Genomic DNA, 20,687 nt, shown 5'->3' with positions numbered 1-20,687 from the left:
TTGTGCTCAGTGGTGTGCGTGTCCGACATGGGTGTAACGATTCAGCCACCCACCCCGCCCCTCTCCTCCTTGTGATTCAATGAATTGTCACTATTTATGTTCGCAAACTCGGTTCAAGAACACGTCCTTTCACACTGGCAAATGAATCACCCCCTAGTTGCTGAACGGGTCGCGTAAAAACCCATTGCATGAACACATATACAAATCGAAAAATATTAATTTCTCACACGCACAATTCAATGCGTGGATCGTGATCCCAAGAACTGACATGCATCAATGAACGGTTGTGAAATTGTAAGTTGTTGCTCTGCATCTACATAAGCCATAAGAAGAATGCACGGTTGCATTATTACTTCCCTAAAGAAATCTTGTCATAGGTAGTTTCAACACAGAAAACACTTGCTGTTTATAGGTGAAAATAGCACGTATATATTTAGAACTAATTTCTGTAAAAATACAAATGCTGAAGTAAAAAAATATATATACCAGTATCTTCATAAAAATTGGTGGAAAAAAATCCAAATAATAAATAAAAATAAGCACCAGCAGCGTGTATATAGTTTTAATGAGTATTTGGTGGAGTGTACCAGATATTTGTAATTAATCCGCTCTTAAGGGAGGGGATGATGCACATAAAGTTGCTCCAGAATCAATGTCCTGGTCCTAACACCTGCAGGATGCATCACTCAGCCTATCAATAGCAATCTGCAAAAGCAACAACTCTCTTCACAAGCGATTCATTCCCATTTTAGGGGAATCGGAAGAAATAAATCATCACGCAACTGTAAGTGAAAATCAGGATTTTGTGGCTGCAGCAGCGATAATGAGAACGTGTATTTAGGCTACATATTCAATTTAGAAAAAAATGACAGCTTTTGAGGATGTCCCGAGGGGGCACACAAGCAAAAACGTGCATCACAAATCCAAATGTGTACGATAATTGGAGGCTTTTTTTCCTCTCTCCACAAAAATGGAATCAATACCCATTTGCCATTGAACAAAGAGTGTACAATGCGACTTCTGATTTGAAACGAAAGTTATCATTGACGACATTTTGAGAACGTATTTTTGGAGCAAGATCGGCTCACAAAAATGGTTAGAGGCTCGTAGAATGTGTTGCGTTTCGTGGCTGTGACATCCCTACCCCACCACCCCCCATCCCTCAACAATGCTTTTTGTGAACAAAGCGAATCGTTTCTGCAAGGTAAGACTCTCTTACATTATGTGCGCAGTTAGTAAATAGCCGCGCGGATTATGCTGGTGTCACAGCCAAAGTTTTGTTTTAAATACACGATTGTTTATTCGCATTTAAAATACATTCTCCTCTCTTGATCTTGTTTCTCCCTCCCGACGGCACATTTCTTTACCAATCATCCTCTTGCCTCTACTCGTTTGACCAACGATGTGTATTGAAACGTCCCACAATTATGGCACAGCGTGTGTGTGCGCCTGTCTTGCCTTCATTTGGAAGTTGGTACATTTCCCACGTGTTTGGTCTACTTCTCCACCTTACCTACCTGATGTAACTTTAAACATATGGTCGCTTGAGATCCTTCGTAGTATCTGACCGTGCACAGGCCCGCGCCCACACACGGTCGTCATTGATCTGACCAAGATGGTTCACGAAAATGAAGGAATGAACGAACGATTTCACGAATATCATTCTGGGCAACTTGAGGACGAGAATGGTGACAGAATGGCAGCCAGAGTATTCGAGATGGGAGTGATGCTGTCCGCTCATCTGCAGCAGTGAGTCATCTCGGGACTGTGAGATTGAGTGGATGCTTCAAGAAGACTTCATCCAACAGTGGATAGGCAAAAGCTCATGATGATGATGATGAGAAAAATATAAATAAAGCAAGCAGGCACAAGGGTACATCCTTTGCATAAATGCTGAACAAGGTTCATTTGCTGAACTAAGTGATGTTATCCTTGTGTAACACAATTTGCATTTATAGTGTCCACAGACATGTCTATCTTTAACTTAACATGTACAATGTAAACCATGTCCAAATGACGTTTGGATGAAGTGATAACAATGGAATTGAAGTTCATTCAAAAGAGCTGCCATACACAAAGTTTCCAATCATTCCATCTCCACCACCCATAACAATGCCACATTTAAACTCGCTGAAGCACTGGACATTTTCCAAGACAAAAACAAACACAAGTGACGTCATCACATCTACCCCTCTATTTAAAGAACAAAACAGGAGGATTTCTCCACAAATCTGGCTGCCACCTGATGAAGCTAGTTGTAATTACTGGCGAAACGTCATACTCGATTTGTAAATGTTGTGGATTTGCTCTCCAACGCAGCAGTGTGCTGTACTCGTAACGAATTGTCACGTTTTTAAAAAAGTGACAAACCTTACTAATTGCCTGTGTCGGGTGGTGGCGGGTTTAATGAAACATTTATATATTTGCGCAATACAACCCCAAATTTTTTATGTATTACGGGCAAAATAACGGTTCATATATTTTTTTGATGGTGGTGGTGGGGGGGGTGGCGACGTGTCAGCGTTCTTTTCCCCCCAACCTGCTTCATTGTAAGTGACTAAACCCCCCCCCCCGCCCCTTTTGTATGCCGCCTTATCGTGTGGGGCCTGTGTGAGTGCCCTGCACGACTAAAACAAAAAAGCAAAGCCTCTGGGGGAGGCCCCGAAAGGCAAAAAAAACGACGACAAAGCGGCGGACGGCGTGCGGGAATGAGATTTGGCGCGCGTCGTAAACGGGCGGACGCGGTGAAGAACCGGCTGCGGGGTTTTCTTTTATGGGCCCCGCTTTTAATGATTTCAGCGGGGGGGGGGGGGGGGGGCGAAAACACAAAAAATTGACCGCTACAACGCAGCCAGCATTCACTCTACCGCCCGGCACAGTTTATGATGTAATTTAAAAGCGCGCACGATACCGTTCGCTGGTGCGTTGGCTTGGGCTCTAATGTTGTAGGCGTCTTCAGCTGAAAGACAATGCTGACCGGATATTTCTCTGCCACCTCTTTATCGGCCTTAACAATGCATCCTACGAAAGATGCTACTCGGGTGAAGGCAGAGTTTAAGATAAGCCATACCACCTATTCTAGCTTTGTGCGAGTGTTTTGTCATCACAGATTCAGGGAGTACTCTATTCGCCTTTATTCACAAATTCAGTATTGTCTCCTGGCAGTTGGATCCACCAGGAATTAACTGCAGTTCAGCAAAAAAAAGCAAGTAGTCCTGGAACACTGTCAACAATACAAAATGTGGCAATTTAGCAACTTGTAATGGTAATGTGCAACAACCTCGAAAATAATAATATCAAAATGAGTTATTGTGCCAGTACAATTTAGCACACAGCAGGTACATCCGAATATGTTCATGCAGCTCAAAAATAAAAAAAAAATCTGCAGAAGTTGGATTCCAACCAGCAAATTCTGAACTCAAGGGGCGAGCGCATGCTGACTGCCCACTAGGCTAGCCAGTCACCACAGCGGGAATGTCAGCGTTGATCCGAGATGAGCGGAATCGAGGCAGTGCCTCTCCCACAGAGCTACGCTTGTGACAACTCAAATCGGCATCCAGTTTTTTTTATTGACGAGCATCTGGATGGATCAAAACATAAGCCACCACTGTGCCATATTGCACACAGTAAATTAAGCTTAAATGCTTCAGCGAGCAGTCTCATTATGAACGCAGGGCATCTCAGGTCACTGAGAACATCAATGTGGGTATGATCCCTTTCTCTCTTGAGCATCAAAGGAAGACCTTTAAGAACTGGGCTCGTCATGTTATTTGATGACTTAATGAAAGCGGTGGGAGGCCATAACAACATTACGTGGCACCGAGATAATACTAATTGGTATGATAATTGTCACATTAATTCACGATGCAGAAATACACAACGCGACACTAAAATCACATCGGAAGATTACAGCGCAGACAAACTACAGTGAGTTGACGTAATCGTTCCATGACACCGCAGACACGTAATAATCTCTACGTAGACTATTTCACAATACCGTCTGTACAGTCAAAGGACACCCTGTTCCAGTGACAAAGCAGAGGATGAGCGGCTTTGGCTTTGTGGGCAAAGGGGCCAGATGTTGAGTCTATAACACAACCACTTTCTCCATGGATTGTCAAGCTCTAAAGTAGTATCGATGACGTGTACTCGCAAATAAGGTGGAGCGTCTTTCTCACTTTGGCTTTGGATAAAGGCTGTTGCCAAAAAAGTTTTCCACATCCGTTGTATATATATATTTTTGATATTTTAATCTGCCTGGGCTCTGCAACAAAGCCGGTAAGCATCTTGACTTCACAGTCTAGCTCTCCCGCCAATGAGGTGGCGGGAAATTTAATGCACGCACTCTCCAAATCCGCTGTTGGAGTGTGGTGAGAAACAAAGAAGAGTAAGGAAAGCTGAAAAATGGCTCTTTGCTGCAATTTGGAATGAGAACAGAGCCTGGCAGAGGGGGCTTTACTTTAACGCCACCACTGCAACGGTAATCTTTCTGATAAAAGCCAGGGTAAACCGTTGTGCAACTGCAATGCAAAATGAGGCCATGAGGCTATAACAGCAGCAAAGTGATTCTCCCCACCCCCCCCCCCCCCCCTCTGTAAAAGCTATCAAATTTGAAATTTCAACGACAATCATTTACCCGGGATAGGAAACCAGCTTGTGTGCTAAAACACATTCAACACTTGTCGCTGGTGTAGAGACACCGGTTTTAGAGCCGATAGCAGTAAAGAATATTTCAGCGTTGCGAATGTCACCGCAATTGAACAACCTGTAAATGAGCTCCCATGGCTTTTCAAAATATACCTCATTTTACAGTGCGCGCTTTGGTAATACCCCAACATAATCATTAAACGTGTTAATAATGTTAAAACAATTATTAAACCATTGTCCCAGTGAAATATGGCGATGGTGCCAACTCCAATAAATATGACCGGTGTGTGTTGATCCTGTCAGTCTCCATCAAGCAGTGGATCGACAGTGGACAATGAGGAGCTTGAGGATTGTGTTGCTGGAATGGTAAATCAACAACTGGGGCGACAGATCCCTGAAGATGCTCAAACACCACGCAAGGCATTCGGTTAAAATTACTCTCGTGCAACCATTTCACGGTGCACCACCTTAACGATGTGAATGCCCCATAAAGCCGTTGCTTATATGCCCTCTCACTCCGCCATAACGCCGCTGCACACACGTCGCCACGGTCCTTCGAGCCGTCTTTACGCCTGCATGATGCATGCACGACTTTCGCCTGCCTACAGGGTGTGCATACAGTGAGGGAAAAAAGTATTTGATCCCCTGCTGATTTTGTACGTTTGCCCACTGACAAAGAAATGATCAGTCTATAATTTTAATGGTAGGTTTATTTGAACAGTGAGAGACAGAATAACAACAACAAAATCCAGAAAAACGCATGTCAAAAATGTTATAAATTGATTTGCATTTTAATGAGGGAAAAAAGTATTTGACCCCCTCTCAATCAGAAAGATTTCTGGCCCCCAGGTGTCTTTTATACAGGTAACGAGCTGAGATTAGGAGCACACTCTTAAAGGGAGTGCTCCTAATCTCAGCTTGTTACCTGTATAAAAGACACCTGTCCACAGAAGCAATCAATCAGATTCCAAACTCTCCACCATGGCCAAGACCAAAGAGCTCTCCAAGGATGTCAGGGACAAGATTGTAGACCTACACAAGGCTGGAATGGGCTACAAGACCATTGCCAAGCACCTTAGTGAGAAGGTGACAACAGTTGGTGCGATTATTCCCAAATGGAAGAAACACAAAATAACTGTCAATCTCCCTTGGCCTGGGGCTCTATGCAAGATCTCACCTCGTGGAGTTGCAATGATCATGAGAACGGTGAGGAATCAGCCCAGAACTACACGGGAGGATTTTGTCAATGATCTCAAGGCAGCTGGGACCATAGTCACCAAGAAAACAACTGGTAACAAACTACGCCGTGAAGGACTGAAATCATGCAAGGCCCGCAAGGTCCCCCTGCTCAAGAAAGCACATATACATGCCCGTCTGAAGTTTTTGCCAATGAACATCTGAATGATTCAGAGGACAACTGGGTGAAAGTGTTGTGCTCAGATGAGACCAAAATGGAGCTCTTTGGCATCAACTCAACTCGCCATGTTTGGAGGTGGAGGAATGCTGCCTATGACCCCAAGAACACCATCCCCACCGTCAAACATGGAGGTGGAAACATTATGCTTTGGGGGTGTTTTTCTGCTAAGGGGACAGGACAACTTCACCGCATCAAAGGGACGATGGACGGGGCCATGTACTGTCAAATCTTGGGTGAGAACCTCCTTCCCTCAGCCAGGGCATTGAAAATGGGTCGTGGATGGGTATTCCAGCATGACAATGACCCAAAACACACGGCCAAGGCAACAAAGGAGTGGCTCAAGAAGAAGCACATTAAGGTCCTGGAGTGGCTTAGCCAGTCTCCAGACCTTAATCCCATAGAAAATCTGTGGAGGGAGCTGAAGGTTCGAGTTGCCAAACGTCAGCCTCGATACCTTAATGACTTGGAGAAGATCTGCAAAGAGGAGTGGGACAAAATCCCTCCTGAGATGTGTGCAAACCTGATGGCCAACTACAAGAAACGTCTGACCTCTGTGACTGCCAACAAGGGTTTTGCCACCAAGTACTAAATCATGTTTTGCAGAGGGGTCAAATACTTATTTCCCTCATTAAAATGCAAATCAATTCATAACATTTCTGACATGCGTTTTTTCTGGATTTTTGTTGTTGTTATTCTGTCTCTCACTGTTCAAATAAACCTACCATGAAAATTATAGACTGATCATTTCTTTGTCAGTGGGAAAACATATAAAAAATCAGCAGGGGATCAAATACTTTTGTTTTCCCCTCACTGTAGAGAGCAGCTGCGCACGGGCGTCAAACCCATTCCCCGGTGCCTGCGAAGGAGGTTAACGCAAACCAGCGTGCGTATGCGAGCAAATGAAAGCAAACGCCAAACTTTGCACACGGACGACAAACCGGCACCGCATTTGTAGTGGGAAGCATTTTGGTGCTTGCGAGATGCAAACCTGCAACAAGCAGTGACAAGAAAAGCAATCGGACTTGGCGCAGGGAGAGGCAAGGAGAATACGGATTTCCTATTAAAAATACTAACATTTTGGTTTCCACTCTCAAACTTGTGCGGTACTTAAAATCAATCCACGCCAAGTGTTTTTCGCAACTCCAATAAAAACCACAAGTAGCATATCACCACCTCCGCTTCGCAAAACGTCCATTATATAGAGCTGAACAAAACTTAGTGCTTTTTGCATCCCAAAGTTAATGATTTTCTACTTAAAGAGGCCCTGCTTTGATTAAATTGAGACCTCTAAAGTAAGATAGCGTTGACACCATTGGAACCTCCTTGGCCAGTAGCAAAATATGATAATTGTTTTTTTACCCTTTTATCTGGCAACAAAACTGACACCTTTTTTTACAAGGCGTCATGTTTGCATTGATCACAATACCTGCGGTCGGAATGCAAATAAAAAACATAACTCTGATAATGTATTCACTGTCCTTGAAATTGATTGGCCCACACCCGAGATAGTTTTCCTTATAATATAAAATAGCATTGGTCAAAAAAAACAGGTTCAGTATTTTTTTCCAATTGGGCACGATGTATTGAGCCGCTGAGCTTTGCAAAAGAAAACTCACTGAAGACCTGATAATGGTCTTCACCGAAATTTGGTTCGTCTTTCTTAGCATCATTGCAGCAGCAGCAGCAGGCAGCAGCAAGCAGCAGCCTTGGAGATCTGAAAACTTGTCTGCTGACACAGCAAGAGGATATGCATTGGAAGGCATTGCCAGTGCGAGCGCATGTGGTTTTTAAACGCGCCGCAGTGGTAGGTTGCATTCACGTTTGGGGTGGTTGTGCACTGCGGCGAGCTATTGCTGAACGAAACTGGCATCTTTGCAATGCAGGTAAATCCATCAACAATGCAGCCAGTGTGCATGAAAACTGAAAGTGAAAACGTACAGGAAAATTTGCTAATTAATAAAACCAAAAGTGCTTATGCAGCATCTTGAAATGTGCAATGCAACATATTTCCAGAGTTCATTATAATAAAAATCCATTACCAAAAGGCAGTTAAATTGTATCATTCAGGCCCATGCAGTTCGGTGTATTTTTAAACCACTGAGAAACAAGTGCGAGTTTATTACATTGATGTGCAGAAGAAAAAAAAGCTTATTTAGGGTAATGTTGCCGATGACAGTCTGCTCTGCGAATCTATTGCTTAAAGACCACCCCCCCCCCCCCAGCAAAATTGGGGTGGTAGAAACAAAGAGAAAATAAAGAAAACCCCATCTGGTTAATGGGGTTTTTAAAGAGCAGCAGATTGTAGTTGAAGGAGAATGCTATCCCGTATCACCGTATGTCACAAGTTACCTGGTTACCTCTTACATACCACCATGTGTCAATTTCAAAAGCCCGAGTTAGACGTGCATGTTGAATGCCAAGATGTTGCTTATATTTTACAAACTTATTTTCAACCTAATTTATTAGCAATTCCCCGAAAAATATTTTGTTACAAAATTCTCCAAATATCTCACTGAATTACTTGAATTGGATTATTATCATCTATATGTAAAAAAAACCTACAATTTGGAAGTCCGGGATATTAAGGAACACACAGAGGCATTTCATCCAGTGATATACACAAGTATAACGGAGAGCAATGCATTATAAAACGTGGCCATTATTTATTTACCATCCAACATGACAACCTGGGATCCTAGTTGTGTACTAACGATGAATCTCGTTAGCACAGATATAACAACTTCAGTAACAACACTACTTTGGCCGAGTAACCCATTCGCGGATCTAACGATGCACAGACATAATGAATATACATCATGCGCACTGGAGAGAAACCCTGGCGAACCGGAATAACGCAGGGGAGGAGCTCGTGCGAGCTGAAAAAGCTTAGCCGCGATTGCAATTAAAATCTACGTTTAAAAAAAAACAATACACACGTGTATAAATATAACACACACTATGTGTCTATGTAATACACGCATTAGTGCATGTAGTCTACGTGCTGGTTAGCGTACAGACATTTTTAAAAAATACTTGTGGCATGTGTGCCGTGTGCCGTGCTGTGCAGTAATGAAGTTGGCAGTTCAAGGGTTTGGCAGTGCCCCACCAATTCCCCTTGCCCACCGTCGTTCCCCTAACGTTTTACCGGACATACATTCACATGTAATACACTCTGACTACGTATTTTAATACACACACAGTGGAACATGCTTGAATTCTTTTTAGATTTCTTTCCTTTAATGTGCATTACGGATTGTTTTATAATTCGATGACCTGGTCCGGCTAAACACAAATTCCGGCTAGCTGGGGTTTTAATTATATGCATTCATCAAATCTTGCAATGTCAGACTCCGTTATTTAAAATGTGTATGCTGCGTATAATCAGTTCATGAAAATACACCTACCACAACATAAACATATTAGCGAGTCGAATCTTGAAAATCCGTCAAGCGGTGGTGATTAATTGTAAATCCACCCCTGGATTTACAATTATTCACCACACCGTACGAGTCGTGGGGGTTAATTGACCATATTGCACACTCGTCAGTGTGGGATGGTAATAGCAGAGAGCATAGTTGTGGGGTCCTAAGTTCAGTACTGGTACAGCAATGTATTTAATGCACTGCCCTCTGCTGCCCACATAGCCTACAGCAACCTGTTTGTACATGGTGTTCGCCGATTCAAGCTCACTATCCAGCCAAAATTCTGCTTAGCTTCTGAGATCTGGAGAGATCAGAGGCACATTGCGGATGACTGGGTCACAGGCAACGAAATCATCAGAAGCATACAATCCATCTTCCCTCCGAAGACTTTATCGAAACATTAAAACAGAGCTGCGGGACTGTGTGCGCGTGTGCGCGTGTGCGGGCAGAGATTTTGGTCAAGCATCGTCCCGTCCTCTGCAACTCCGCAACACGTCGTGAAACGTCGCCACCCTCCGCCCCAGCGATGCGCGTGCACAGCAGCCGGGCGGCGGTGCCCACGCTGCTGGGCGTGTGGCTGAGCTGCGTGCTCACCGGGCGAGGCTGCCCTGGGCAGTGCCAGTGCTACAGCCGAGCGGTGGAGTGCGGCTCCCGGCAGCTGACTCGAGTGCCCGGTCCCATCCCCAACACGACCCAGGTGCGACCTTGCCCTCCGCCACCCCTCCGCCCCCAACGCGCACGTGCGGTCCACGCACGGCCTGCTGCCACATGTTGTGCATATGCTACAAATCTATAAAAAATAAAAAAAACTTTTTTTTGTTTTTACCAGGTAAGGCCCACTGAGCAATGTAGCTCTTTTTTTATAAGCGATCTGGCTATTAAAAATGATAGCTCAACGAAGTGGCTTATCACGTGGAAACTACAGCAGCCAAATGCTCTATAAACTAATGTTGATTCTAAATGTGGAGGGAGAAACTGGAGGACTCGGGAGAAAAATCCACTCGACCACGGGGAGAACATGCAAACTCCAAATATACAGCAGACATTAGGGTCGGGATCCAACCCACGATCTCCAGTATACCGGGTGAGGTAGTCAACATCTCGCCACCGCGGCGCGCATCGAACCCATGCGCAGTATGTTTTTTGGCTACTATACCAAAGCTCCCCTGATCCACACACAAAAAAACAAAGGCAATCACCCAATGGGTTCGATAAACAGTAGAAGGTAAGTGCTGTTAGTGAGCAATCATTAAGGCCAGGATGCACATAATGGGGTATGGCCAGAACCATGCTTGGCTGCTTTTGTCTCCAGCACTGATGTTCACATACGTCATCAGGTTTTCATATAAAGCCGAGTCAATCTAAAAGTGGTCTAGGATAGATTCGGTTACCACTTGTGACTGATGGTGGCCAGAAATCGAACCCGGAGGTCACTGGGATCGTAGCGCGGCGCACGAACCGTTCAATACACACACACACACACCTTCTCAATAGAGTCTGTGCACCATGCCCCGGACAGTAGATTATACACAATGGCTCGTGGATCCAGGCCAGTGCCCGACACACCATATGGCCCATCGAACGACGGCGTACACACACACGCTCGCACAACTGTCAGTAGGAGCAGCCGGAGTGGCAGCTGGCACACGCGGCAAGGGGTGGCACAGCCAGGCCAGGCCAGGCCACATGGAGTGTGGACCTGGAGATCAGGGCATCGAGCCAGTGAGATTTGCATCGAGGAACCCAGGGATAGAGGTTCATTGAAAGAGGGGAGTTAGGACAAGCGACGTCACTGTGTACATTAAACGATACATTAAACAGATTCAAATGTATTCTTACTCCAACAATACATGTATCAGAATGATCATGTAAGAATTCATCGTTAAGAATTTATGCAATTTACAAGAAAATCGTAAGCAACCCCTAACCCAATTTGTGCGGTTGGCTACGTACAAATTGTTACAAAACCAATGGATAATTAAAAAAAAAACTCAAATTGTGACAATTCCTACAATCACTGGGGGTGTGGTAAATAAAATCAGCTGATCTGGAAAGCAGCCATGCCTCGGTGAAAGGTTCATACTCATTGTCATGTGCTGCGTTCATGTACTGTGCTAACCCAACCCTGAAAGTGATGCAAAGTAACCAACCCCATCACAGCTGAGCAGGGCTGCAGTACATCTGCGACAGACATCTGGAACTCACTCAGCTGGGGGATACCCACTGCCTTCGAGTGGAGAGTCTACAGCAGAGCGATAACTAAACACTAAAGTCCAGACGAGCTTTTGGAAGTGGGAGTTCAAACGAATTAACCAGCAAACCCCTTAGAATCTTCGGAATCTTGGTGCTATATTAAAAGGAGATAATTATTTTTAATCACAAATTGTTACATGCCTAGCAATGATATAGGTGATGTGGTTGAGCCGATTCCTGCCTGGAATTTCAACTCACGACCCTCGTGAAAGTAAGCTCTACTGACGGTCGTTAATCCTGGCATTGTATCACTTACAAAGAATGGAATGTGCACATTAATTTACGGTGTTTTATTAATGCTCTTTTTATTAAAGCGCGAAACTACATTTTGTCAGGTCATGACAATAATTATTGGCGGTGGTAACAGACAATTATTGTGCAGTAAATCCCTTACATTTTGGCTTCTAGGATCATGATAATCACAATCTCAGCTATGTTTTGTAATCCAAGGACAATTATTTACGCTGAACGCTGTCATACGCTCTCCCCGTGTGTATTACATATATGAAAAGATTACAGAATGAAGAGCTTAACACGTAGGCTTTCGCGACCATTATTATTCATAATAAAGGTTTTTGGGTTAGATCGCGTTATTTATAAATGTGTCGTAACCCTCCACCACCCGACACGGCCAATCAGCAAAAAAGTGTCACGTTGACAAAAGACAAATAGTTCACTACTTTAGCCCACCGGTGTGTTAAAGAGTGAATCATTCAGCATCATTGGGCGAATTGCCCGATGATGCTGGATGTAATTACCAGCGAAACGTCGTACTCAAACTGTAAATATTGTGGATTCACTCTTCAACACACCGGTGGGCTAAAGTAGTGAACTATTTGTCTTTTGTCAACGTGACACTTTTTTGCTGATTGGCCGTGTCGGGTGGTGGAGGGTTACGACACATTTATAAATAATGCGATCTAACCCAAAAACCTTTATTATGGAGAATGAAGAGCGTTCGACTTTTTTTTTTACAAAGATCCCCTGCATATCCTTAACAGACTTTTGCGGCAAGTGCTGTTAGCAAGCAGCTTATATATACACACCCACAAACAAACGTGTGTGTGTGTATGTTTAAAAATGATCGTTGCTCTGGCAGATTAAACTGTGTTGGTCGTGCACTCCGTAACCATAACATTTGAACTGGGCACGATAAGAATTCATCCAAATCTCATTAGTGAATCTAAACGGCCAGAACTTTTTGTGCACGTCCCATTTATTTGAAGGAAAAGGACATTGTGTTTTGCTCAGGGCCAAGCTCCAAAAACGGACTGCAGCCTCAGGAAATGGAAAGAGAGCGAAGGGATGAACACATGCACACACGTTCTGAGAAATAAAGAATGAATTACCTGTACGTTTCTAGGTCATTGCTGAGGTCAGCTTCGCAAGAAATGTGCAAATGACAATTTTGGACATTTGCAGCCAACATGCGTCACGACTGCCGACTGGGCCAACAATAATCCCTTTAGGTCTTCTGTCAGCGAGAAAGGCATGTTTTCAATGCTACTTACCGATCTTAACTTGGCTAAGTCTACTGAGACCCATGTCTCTTTTTCAAATGAGAAGTGGGAAATGCGTATATCCCAATGATTAAGCTTGTAAAACTAAATTCCAAAAGTTAACAAGAGCAGTATTAAACAACATTAACTAACCTGTGATAGCCAATGCAAGCCCTACACACCGAAACAACATTAATATTTACATTTTTTTTTAAGTTACTTATTAAATAATTCGTCTGTTTAAACAACTGTAGCCAATTTTTTGTCGTGCCGTGTTCAATCGTCAGTCCCCCGCTAACTTTCCTGCTGCGAATGCATGGCCAAAGGCAGAACATTTCTAAAACGTTTAATTGCTAGATGTACCAAGAAAGCTCCCATCTGTCAGTCAATGAACTGGGCTTTGATTAAGAAGAAAAAAGACAAAGATCCCCTGTAAAGGCTTAACAGATTGTTGGGGAAAGTGCTATTACTGAGCGCCTTTGAAGGCTGGCACGACATACAAAGGGGGTGGGTGGCCAGCTCCACACCTGGCCGCCTTTGTCTCCCCAGTGGTGATGTGTACACACTGCACCAGGTACTAGTTTGAGGCCGAGCCAACCTAGGGGAGGCCCAGGACCTGTCCAGATAATCGTCACTCGTGTTGGCTGTGAATGGGAATCAAAGCGCAATGTGCTAACCACTGCACTATCACTCCACACACACATATATACACGTGACTAATGCGTTTCAATCAATCAGGTGTAATCATTTAACAGCATCAACATCGCCGTTGACTTCATAAAACCGGGCCTGGCATATGAGGTCATGACTAGAGATGAATTTATATCTTTAAACCTGATTCCAGACAGTACTGTTTATGACTATCCACTATACACACACATGCACAAGGTCAGCTCTTAAGAAATCTCACATTCATTTCAAGCGCACTCAGGGCGAATAATCCGTGTCGGTTTATATCATTTAGTTTTATTTAGATTAATAAATGCTTCTCAAGAAAAGCCACTTTTTTTCCATGGTGACACCAAAACCCAACTATCTATTTTCATGTAGATATGCACTGAAGCTGTGTATTCCAGCGCTGTCTGACAGAAGCTTGAGGAAAAATAGACAATTCAATCTGTCAGGAGTGCTTACATTTCATTAAAGCAGGGACATCGTGTTAACCAGTACAGCCGTGGGACCACAGTTGTCATCAGCATGCTCCTCACAGTGACTTTTGAACAGCTTTCTTTCTTACAAAGCCAAAGGCACAAGATGCATTTAATGCAGTGTATCTCCTTAAGTGCGTACAAGGATTGGTTGCGCTCTCCTCCCAGGTGCTGTACCTGCAGGACAATGGGCTCTCGCGGCTACACACGCACGCGCTCCATGCGTGTGCCCATCACCTCGAGAGCTTGTACCTGCAGCAGAACCACATCTCCTCGCTGGCCGGGGCCGATGGAGAGGAAGATGGGCTCTTCACGGACCTGTCGGCCCTCAGGGAGCTCAACCTGGCCTCCAACAGGCTCACCACACTGCCCGCGGGCGCCTTCGCCGGCCTCCTAAACCTGCGCCAGCTGTATCTCAACAACAACTCCATCGGCGGCGTGCCGGCGGGCCCACTGGAGCCACTCGCTCGCCTGCAGGAGCTACGCCTGCAGCACAACCGCATCCGCTGGGTGGAGGCGGGCGCGTTCGGATCGCTCGCCGCGCTCGCGCTGCTCGACCTGTCGCACAACGAGCTGCGAAGCCTGAACGAGGAGCTGCTGTCGCCCATGAGGGGCCTCAGCACGCTGGGCCTGACCGGTGGGTGCACCCTCGGCGTTGGGTCCCGTTGTGTGGTGATGCAGCATGCGGAATATTTATGCAGCCCCTGAATCCACTGCTCTCAGAGCCAAGCAAACAAAAGTTCAACGGTTGGATTCCTGTGGCAAACTGGGAATTTCCGCGTGGGGTTTTTTCCAAAGTGTGCCACCTGCTGCAGTGCAGGAATTTAGAGAGCCTTTGACATTGTTTGGAAATGGTGGCCACAGTATGTCGGTGTCAGAGCTCAAATTTGCTAACATTGCTCGTTCAGACACAACAGATCTTCTTCTCTGACGATGCTTGTACATCTCCGACATAAGCAGAAACACTTCAGTGCCTCGAACAATGCGATATAACTTTGCAAGAAGGTGTGAAATGGTTTATCACTTACACTAGCAGCCACTTTAAAAGGCCTCTCTATGTCACCTGAAACTCTTCTCCCCGCTGCTCCACCACAGGGAACCACTGGCAGTGCGACTGCACCCTGCAGTGGCTTAAAGAGCTGCAACAGGACACGGCTTTGGCACCGCTGCAGCTCAGGTCCATAAACCTGACCTGCTGGGGACCCCCGGCGCTGGCAGGGCTCCGCATGGAGCAGGTGTCCCTGGAGGCCATGTCCTGCACCGTGCCGCAGGTCCACATCGACCGGCAGCGAATACAGCTCACGGCCGGACAGAACGGCAGCGTGCTGTGCAGCGCGACGGGACTCCCCGAGCCGAGGGTCTCCTGGAAGCGTCTGAGTCACGGCGGCGACGCTACGGGGAGGACGCACGGCGTGGGCGGCACGGGGCACTTCAACGGCTCCGCTCACCGCGATGGCAGCGCGTGGGAGGAGGACGTGGCGGCAGCGGCGGCCGCGGCTTCGAATGATACGGTCACGCCGGGCAGCCGCGCCACGCTCGACATCGTCAACGTGACCGAGGGAGACGCGGGCGCCTACAGCTGCGAGGCCGTCAACGCGGCCGGCTCCGACGGGGCCACGTTCTTCCTCGGCGTCGACGCTTCCGAGCCGTCGTGGCTGCGTGCCGAGGAGGCGGTGACCGTTGTGGTCGAAGGGACTGCCGCCGCCACCGGCACCGTGGACTTTGCCGCGATGGCCGCGTCAACGCAGGCCGGTATCGCGTCGGGCATCGCCCTGCTGGCGGCGACGGTGGCGACGCTGCTCGTCGCCCTCGTGCGCCACCGCAGGAAGGCCGTCCGCGCCCGCGGCAAGAGGGACGACGAGATCTCCTACATCAACGCCTTCACCGAAGGCCCCACAACATGCGGGCAGCTCGAGGAGTTCCGCGGGGAGAGCGGGCGGGAGATGTACGTCATCAATCCTGGTCGGCGGCCCAGCGTAGCGGAGAGGGCCGGTGGCACGGGGCGGCTCACGGATGCCCTGCCGTCGCATGCCGACGAGCGGCAGCCATTCTGCCCCGGCAACTTGTCTGACGCGGAATTCATTAAGACGAGCAACTACGGCGACCTCAACTTTGACCAAGCGACGCAGACCTACGGTCTTATCCTTGAAAACCCTCTGGATCACGAGCTGGAAGAGGGTCAGGTGGCGTACGAGATATGCTACTGAGCACGGGACATATTGGGGAGCGAAAGAGAGGCTGAAAGTAGTGCAACCTACCGCAGCCTGTATTCCAACTTAGGCGAAATGATAGGCGAGCTTAAACGAGCCGTGCAGCGTTGAAAAATCCAAGTATGACACCCTAGCCTCTTCCTTTTGAAAAAAGAAAAGTAACTTAGATCTGCGCGTGGATGGGTATGTCGAGACCGTTTAACGGAGCGCCGCCGCGGAAGGCGCACAGCCCGCACTACGCTGTAGTCATGCACTCCAACGGTCGCATGCACTCTCCCAGGCGACATTCAGCAGACGGAGAGCTGAAATTCGTATTCCACGTCTGCACCACCGCTTGGTTTGCTTTTATTTTTTTTACTTTAAAAAATCATTACGAAAGCGCCCACTGTCACGGAGCCAAACAGGATCTTTGTCATGAGCAGCAGCTGTCACCCACTTGGCCCGCAGATGATGCGCGAGGAGTGACATACAATTGTCCTTGAGCCCAGCAGTCAAGGGAAGTGTGCATTATTTTAAGACTATGTCACAAACGTACAATCCGCCCATTGTAAGATCGTGTAGGAAGAGTTACGTGGTCAGGGCATCTCTGTATTCAACATTCACGTTTGCACAATGTAAATAGTTAGCTTCGAGGGCTTGCATTAAGCGCTATTCCCAATTTCTAAAGATTAGATTTAAGAGACATTCGTGTGTGTTTTCAGTCACAACTGAAATCGATGCTTGTTCATGACAATGGATAACGTCTAAGGGGGTGGTTGGGTTAGGACCAAGCTGTGCAGTTTGTGCTTTGAACGTTACAGAAATCTCACCAAATGAACAGTTTCTGCCTTTTGGAGGGACACTTCCCCCCCTTTAACCATCAACTAGAACTTACGCACAACTGCTTAGGCAACATGGGTATCGTGTATGGGTTTAAAAACCTTTTGTGAAGGTGTGCTGGTGTCCTCATTTGTGTTTGGTCTCGATGCACTGCTCCTTTTTTGGTGTTGTAATTGTCCTATATAGATTAAATATAAATTAAGCACACGTGTCCGAGTTTCACAATGCATGCCCTGGTACGTACCTGGGAAGTGCGTGCATTATGTTAAGCGGAGATCACAAGCAGCGCCGCAAGCTTTTCAGTATTTAATGTCGCTCCCTAAGCTCCAACGCGAAGATAAGGGTTATAAGTTGAGGGCCCAGGCAGTGAAGACAAGTGGCGCTTACATGCACTTATTGCACAGACTGTGACATGGCTTAGTGGTGGCGTGTTCGCCGATTGTTGCAGAGGTTCACAGTACGAATCTAGCAGCTGCCCTGGTTATCACTGCAAGCGTAATAACCATGACAATACATGCCGTCAGCTTCACAGTGGACGTGCCGCTGGTGTCATGGTCACGCAAATTGGAATATACATTTGTAACCATCGTTCCCCTCCTGTGAAAACTTGGCAGAACCCTACGAACAGTCATGAGACTCAGCGAGGCTTTCCTGGGTAAACAATGCTCATAATAAAAGACACAAGATGGGGTGGGTGGTCGCCGCCGCCACCACCACCCCCTGCTCACTCCTACGTGTATGATGCTTTCAAACTGTAATGGGGATACTTTTCAGGGTATATATCAAACATAGCACGAATCGATTCCACGTTAAGGCTCAGACTCGCTGCGATTAATTTGAATTTTATCAACAAAGAGCAAAGCACGGCATCTGCCGTGCGCGTAATATGCCCGCTTCTCCACAGGCGATTGTCGGCTTATTATGAACATAAATTAATTAATTCAGCCAGCAGTCTAGTCATCTGGAGCAAAAGCATTCCTCACTAACAAGCACCTGTGCAGTGAACTTGTCTCAGCTAATACATGCGACCCAAGTCCATTCATTACCACATTTTGTTCAAGTTAGTTTATCATAAACATTCTGACAATTCCTCTCATATATATTTTCACGAAAGCAGCTGCTGCATTGGTTACCCTAAGGTGATATTGGTAATTTGTCTCCAATGTCATGGAAATGCATTTAATCCCGTAACTAAAAACAGGGATCTCTGTAAACATTAAGACGCACATGACGATACTTGTTTATTTCCATAACAAGGAAATAATTAAACTTGGCTTTAATTAGCACAACGAGTCAGCCTGCTTACTTATTTATGCAACTTCTTTATGCAGCACTGACCGACTAGAGACTTCGACATCCTGTTGGCAGGGTGGCTTCAGAGACACGGAGGGGGTTTTTTTTTTGCATTTCACAATAAGGACATTGTGGCATTATTTTTTTTTAAATATGGTCAATTCCCATCACGACCCCGTAAAACAACAGCCTTGTAACTTGCTAAGCATAGCGCAGAGTCCCCGAAATATACCTTAGAAGTTCGATAATTCCACCGAGCGTAAAGCAAAGCAAACAGAATGTAACCAGGACACGTGCAAACGGACCCGGTGTCAGACACTGATGAACACTGTGCTTCTCAGTGCGCGGCAAGGCATGCCCCAGCAACACCTAAGGTAAATGCACTGTAAATCATTTTCGATGCAATTCTCAAGAATTCAATTTAAGACGCACGGGGTTGGCTGAAGTGATGGATGAATGTAGAGTTACATTTGTCCCTTCAAGTGTGCGGGGGCCAAAACCAAAAGCGATATCTTTCACGTACAGCATCGTAATGCGTACCGGAGTAAAAACAGATGAACGGAGCAGCGATTGTTTTAACACGCATTCTTTCAAGAATTGAGAACAGGTGCTGTAAATAGCTTTTTGCCGTCACACCTCGAGCTTTACAACATGTGTAGACTTTCTCTAATTGGATGTCGACACCCGTAACTGGTAACGCGAACAGTTCCTTATGTGCCAAGCAAATCTGGGCAGTTTGCACTCTTAGTGAACTCATTTGGGACATTGTCACAAACCAAACTGTGTATACGTCAAATAAAACTATAAATTGGAAACGTGAAAATGTCCACTATGGCTGGACACACTACGTAAAATAACGTACAATAAAAGTCTATACATAACTCTGAATGCCCAGTTGTCCCTTGCAAGTGAGCGACAAAATCTCGGTGTGCCATATCACCTGGTTAAACACAGGACTCGGGAGTGTAATTTGACTGACCGTTATGTTTTGTTTTGATGTGCGGAGCACTCGCGCAGTAGTTAAACCACTGCACTATGAACCCAGTGACCGGATATCGATTCTTGGCCACGGGCTAACAACAGCGACAAGTGAACCGGTTCTACACCTCCTCTGCCGCCCACTTAACCAACACACACCGCGACCAGCGTCATTAACGGACGGTCAAACACACCCTATCGCCGTAAAATGTGGTTAGCGGGCCTTCATCAGCAATGCATTTACAAATGGCTGCAAATGTATATTATTCAGAAAATTTACCTGTCTATTGCCAGCAGACCAAAAATAATTTAAGTCCTGAAACTTAACCCCTAAACACTCTGCAATTGAGACAGAATCATGCTCAACATATGTGTTTACCTCTTGATTGCTCCAGCATAATTCTCCCTGCTAATCCATTTTGGTTCCATTTTAATTACATAACCACACCATCTGTCTTCTCATTAGAGCATGTGTTACCACAATGTTAAATAGTAGCTTGGCTGAGCATATCGCTCCGCAAATGTCGCACATTGATAGCTTTGCTGCCTAATTGCTGTGTCTCGTATGTGTACAATGTACAGATTTCTCTACGAAACAAACTGTTGTTGCTGGATGGCTCCGCAACCACAAGTCCAGAATTCTCACTGGAAGAATATTTTCTATGTACCATGTGCAATTACTGCCCATTTCTAAGCAACGTATATATTTTAGCACCACTGCATATGCTCCAGGCAAATGTGAAGGAGATTTACAGTGTCGACCCAAGGCCAAAAGCACAAGGAATGCTGTATATTGGCTACGAGAGCCCTACATCAACACAAATTAAAATAACAGCTCCGTTCAGGCGCAGCAGACACACACGCCCGCGCACTTACATACGGGACACGAACAGCAGCCCAACAGGAGAAGTCAAGGACGAAAGACAATCATAGGGCTTCATCTCAAGAGCTATCTGTTGGTGCTGCAAGGTTCCTTAATGGCAGCCAATGAAATTTGTAAT

The 20,687-nt window shown here is 45.9% G+C and overlaps 2 protein-coding genes across 4 annotated transcripts in view; one reads left to right on the top strand and one right to left on the bottom strand.

The window, feature by feature from the left end:
* Positions 1 to 19,596, top strand: part of LRRC24 (leucine rich repeat containing 24) — a 29,554-nt gene extending 9,958 nt beyond the window's left edge. The window contains exons 2-4 of the mRNA XM_032960610.2: positions 9,936 to 10,183; positions 14,555 to 15,023; positions 15,482 to 19,596. Of these exons, the coding sequence (XP_032816501.2) occupies positions 10,013 to 10,183; positions 14,555 to 15,023; positions 15,482 to 16,593 (1,752 nt within the window). The 5' untranslated portion in view covers positions 9,936 to 10,012 and the 3' untranslated portion in view covers positions 16,594 to 19,596. The remainder of the gene's footprint in view (positions 1 to 9,935; positions 10,184 to 14,554; positions 15,024 to 15,481) is intronic.
* Positions 1 to 20,687, bottom strand: part of WDR59 (WD repeat domain 59) — an 84,301-nt gene that overhangs the window by 40,938 nt on the left and 22,676 nt on the right. The window lies entirely within an intron of this gene.

The sequence above is a fragment of the Petromyzon marinus genome, chromosome 25 (assembly GCF_048934315.1).
Source record: "Petromyzon marinus isolate PM22_M1 ecotype Great Lakes invasive population chromosome 25, UKy_Petmar_22M1.pri1.0, whole genome shotgun sequence".
Classification (NCBI taxonomy): domain Eukaryota; kingdom Metazoa; phylum Chordata; class Hyperoartia; order Petromyzontiformes; family Petromyzontidae; genus Petromyzon; species Petromyzon marinus.
Note: the sequence above shows the minus strand (reverse complement) of the source record. Positions and strands in the feature narration are given on the sequence as shown.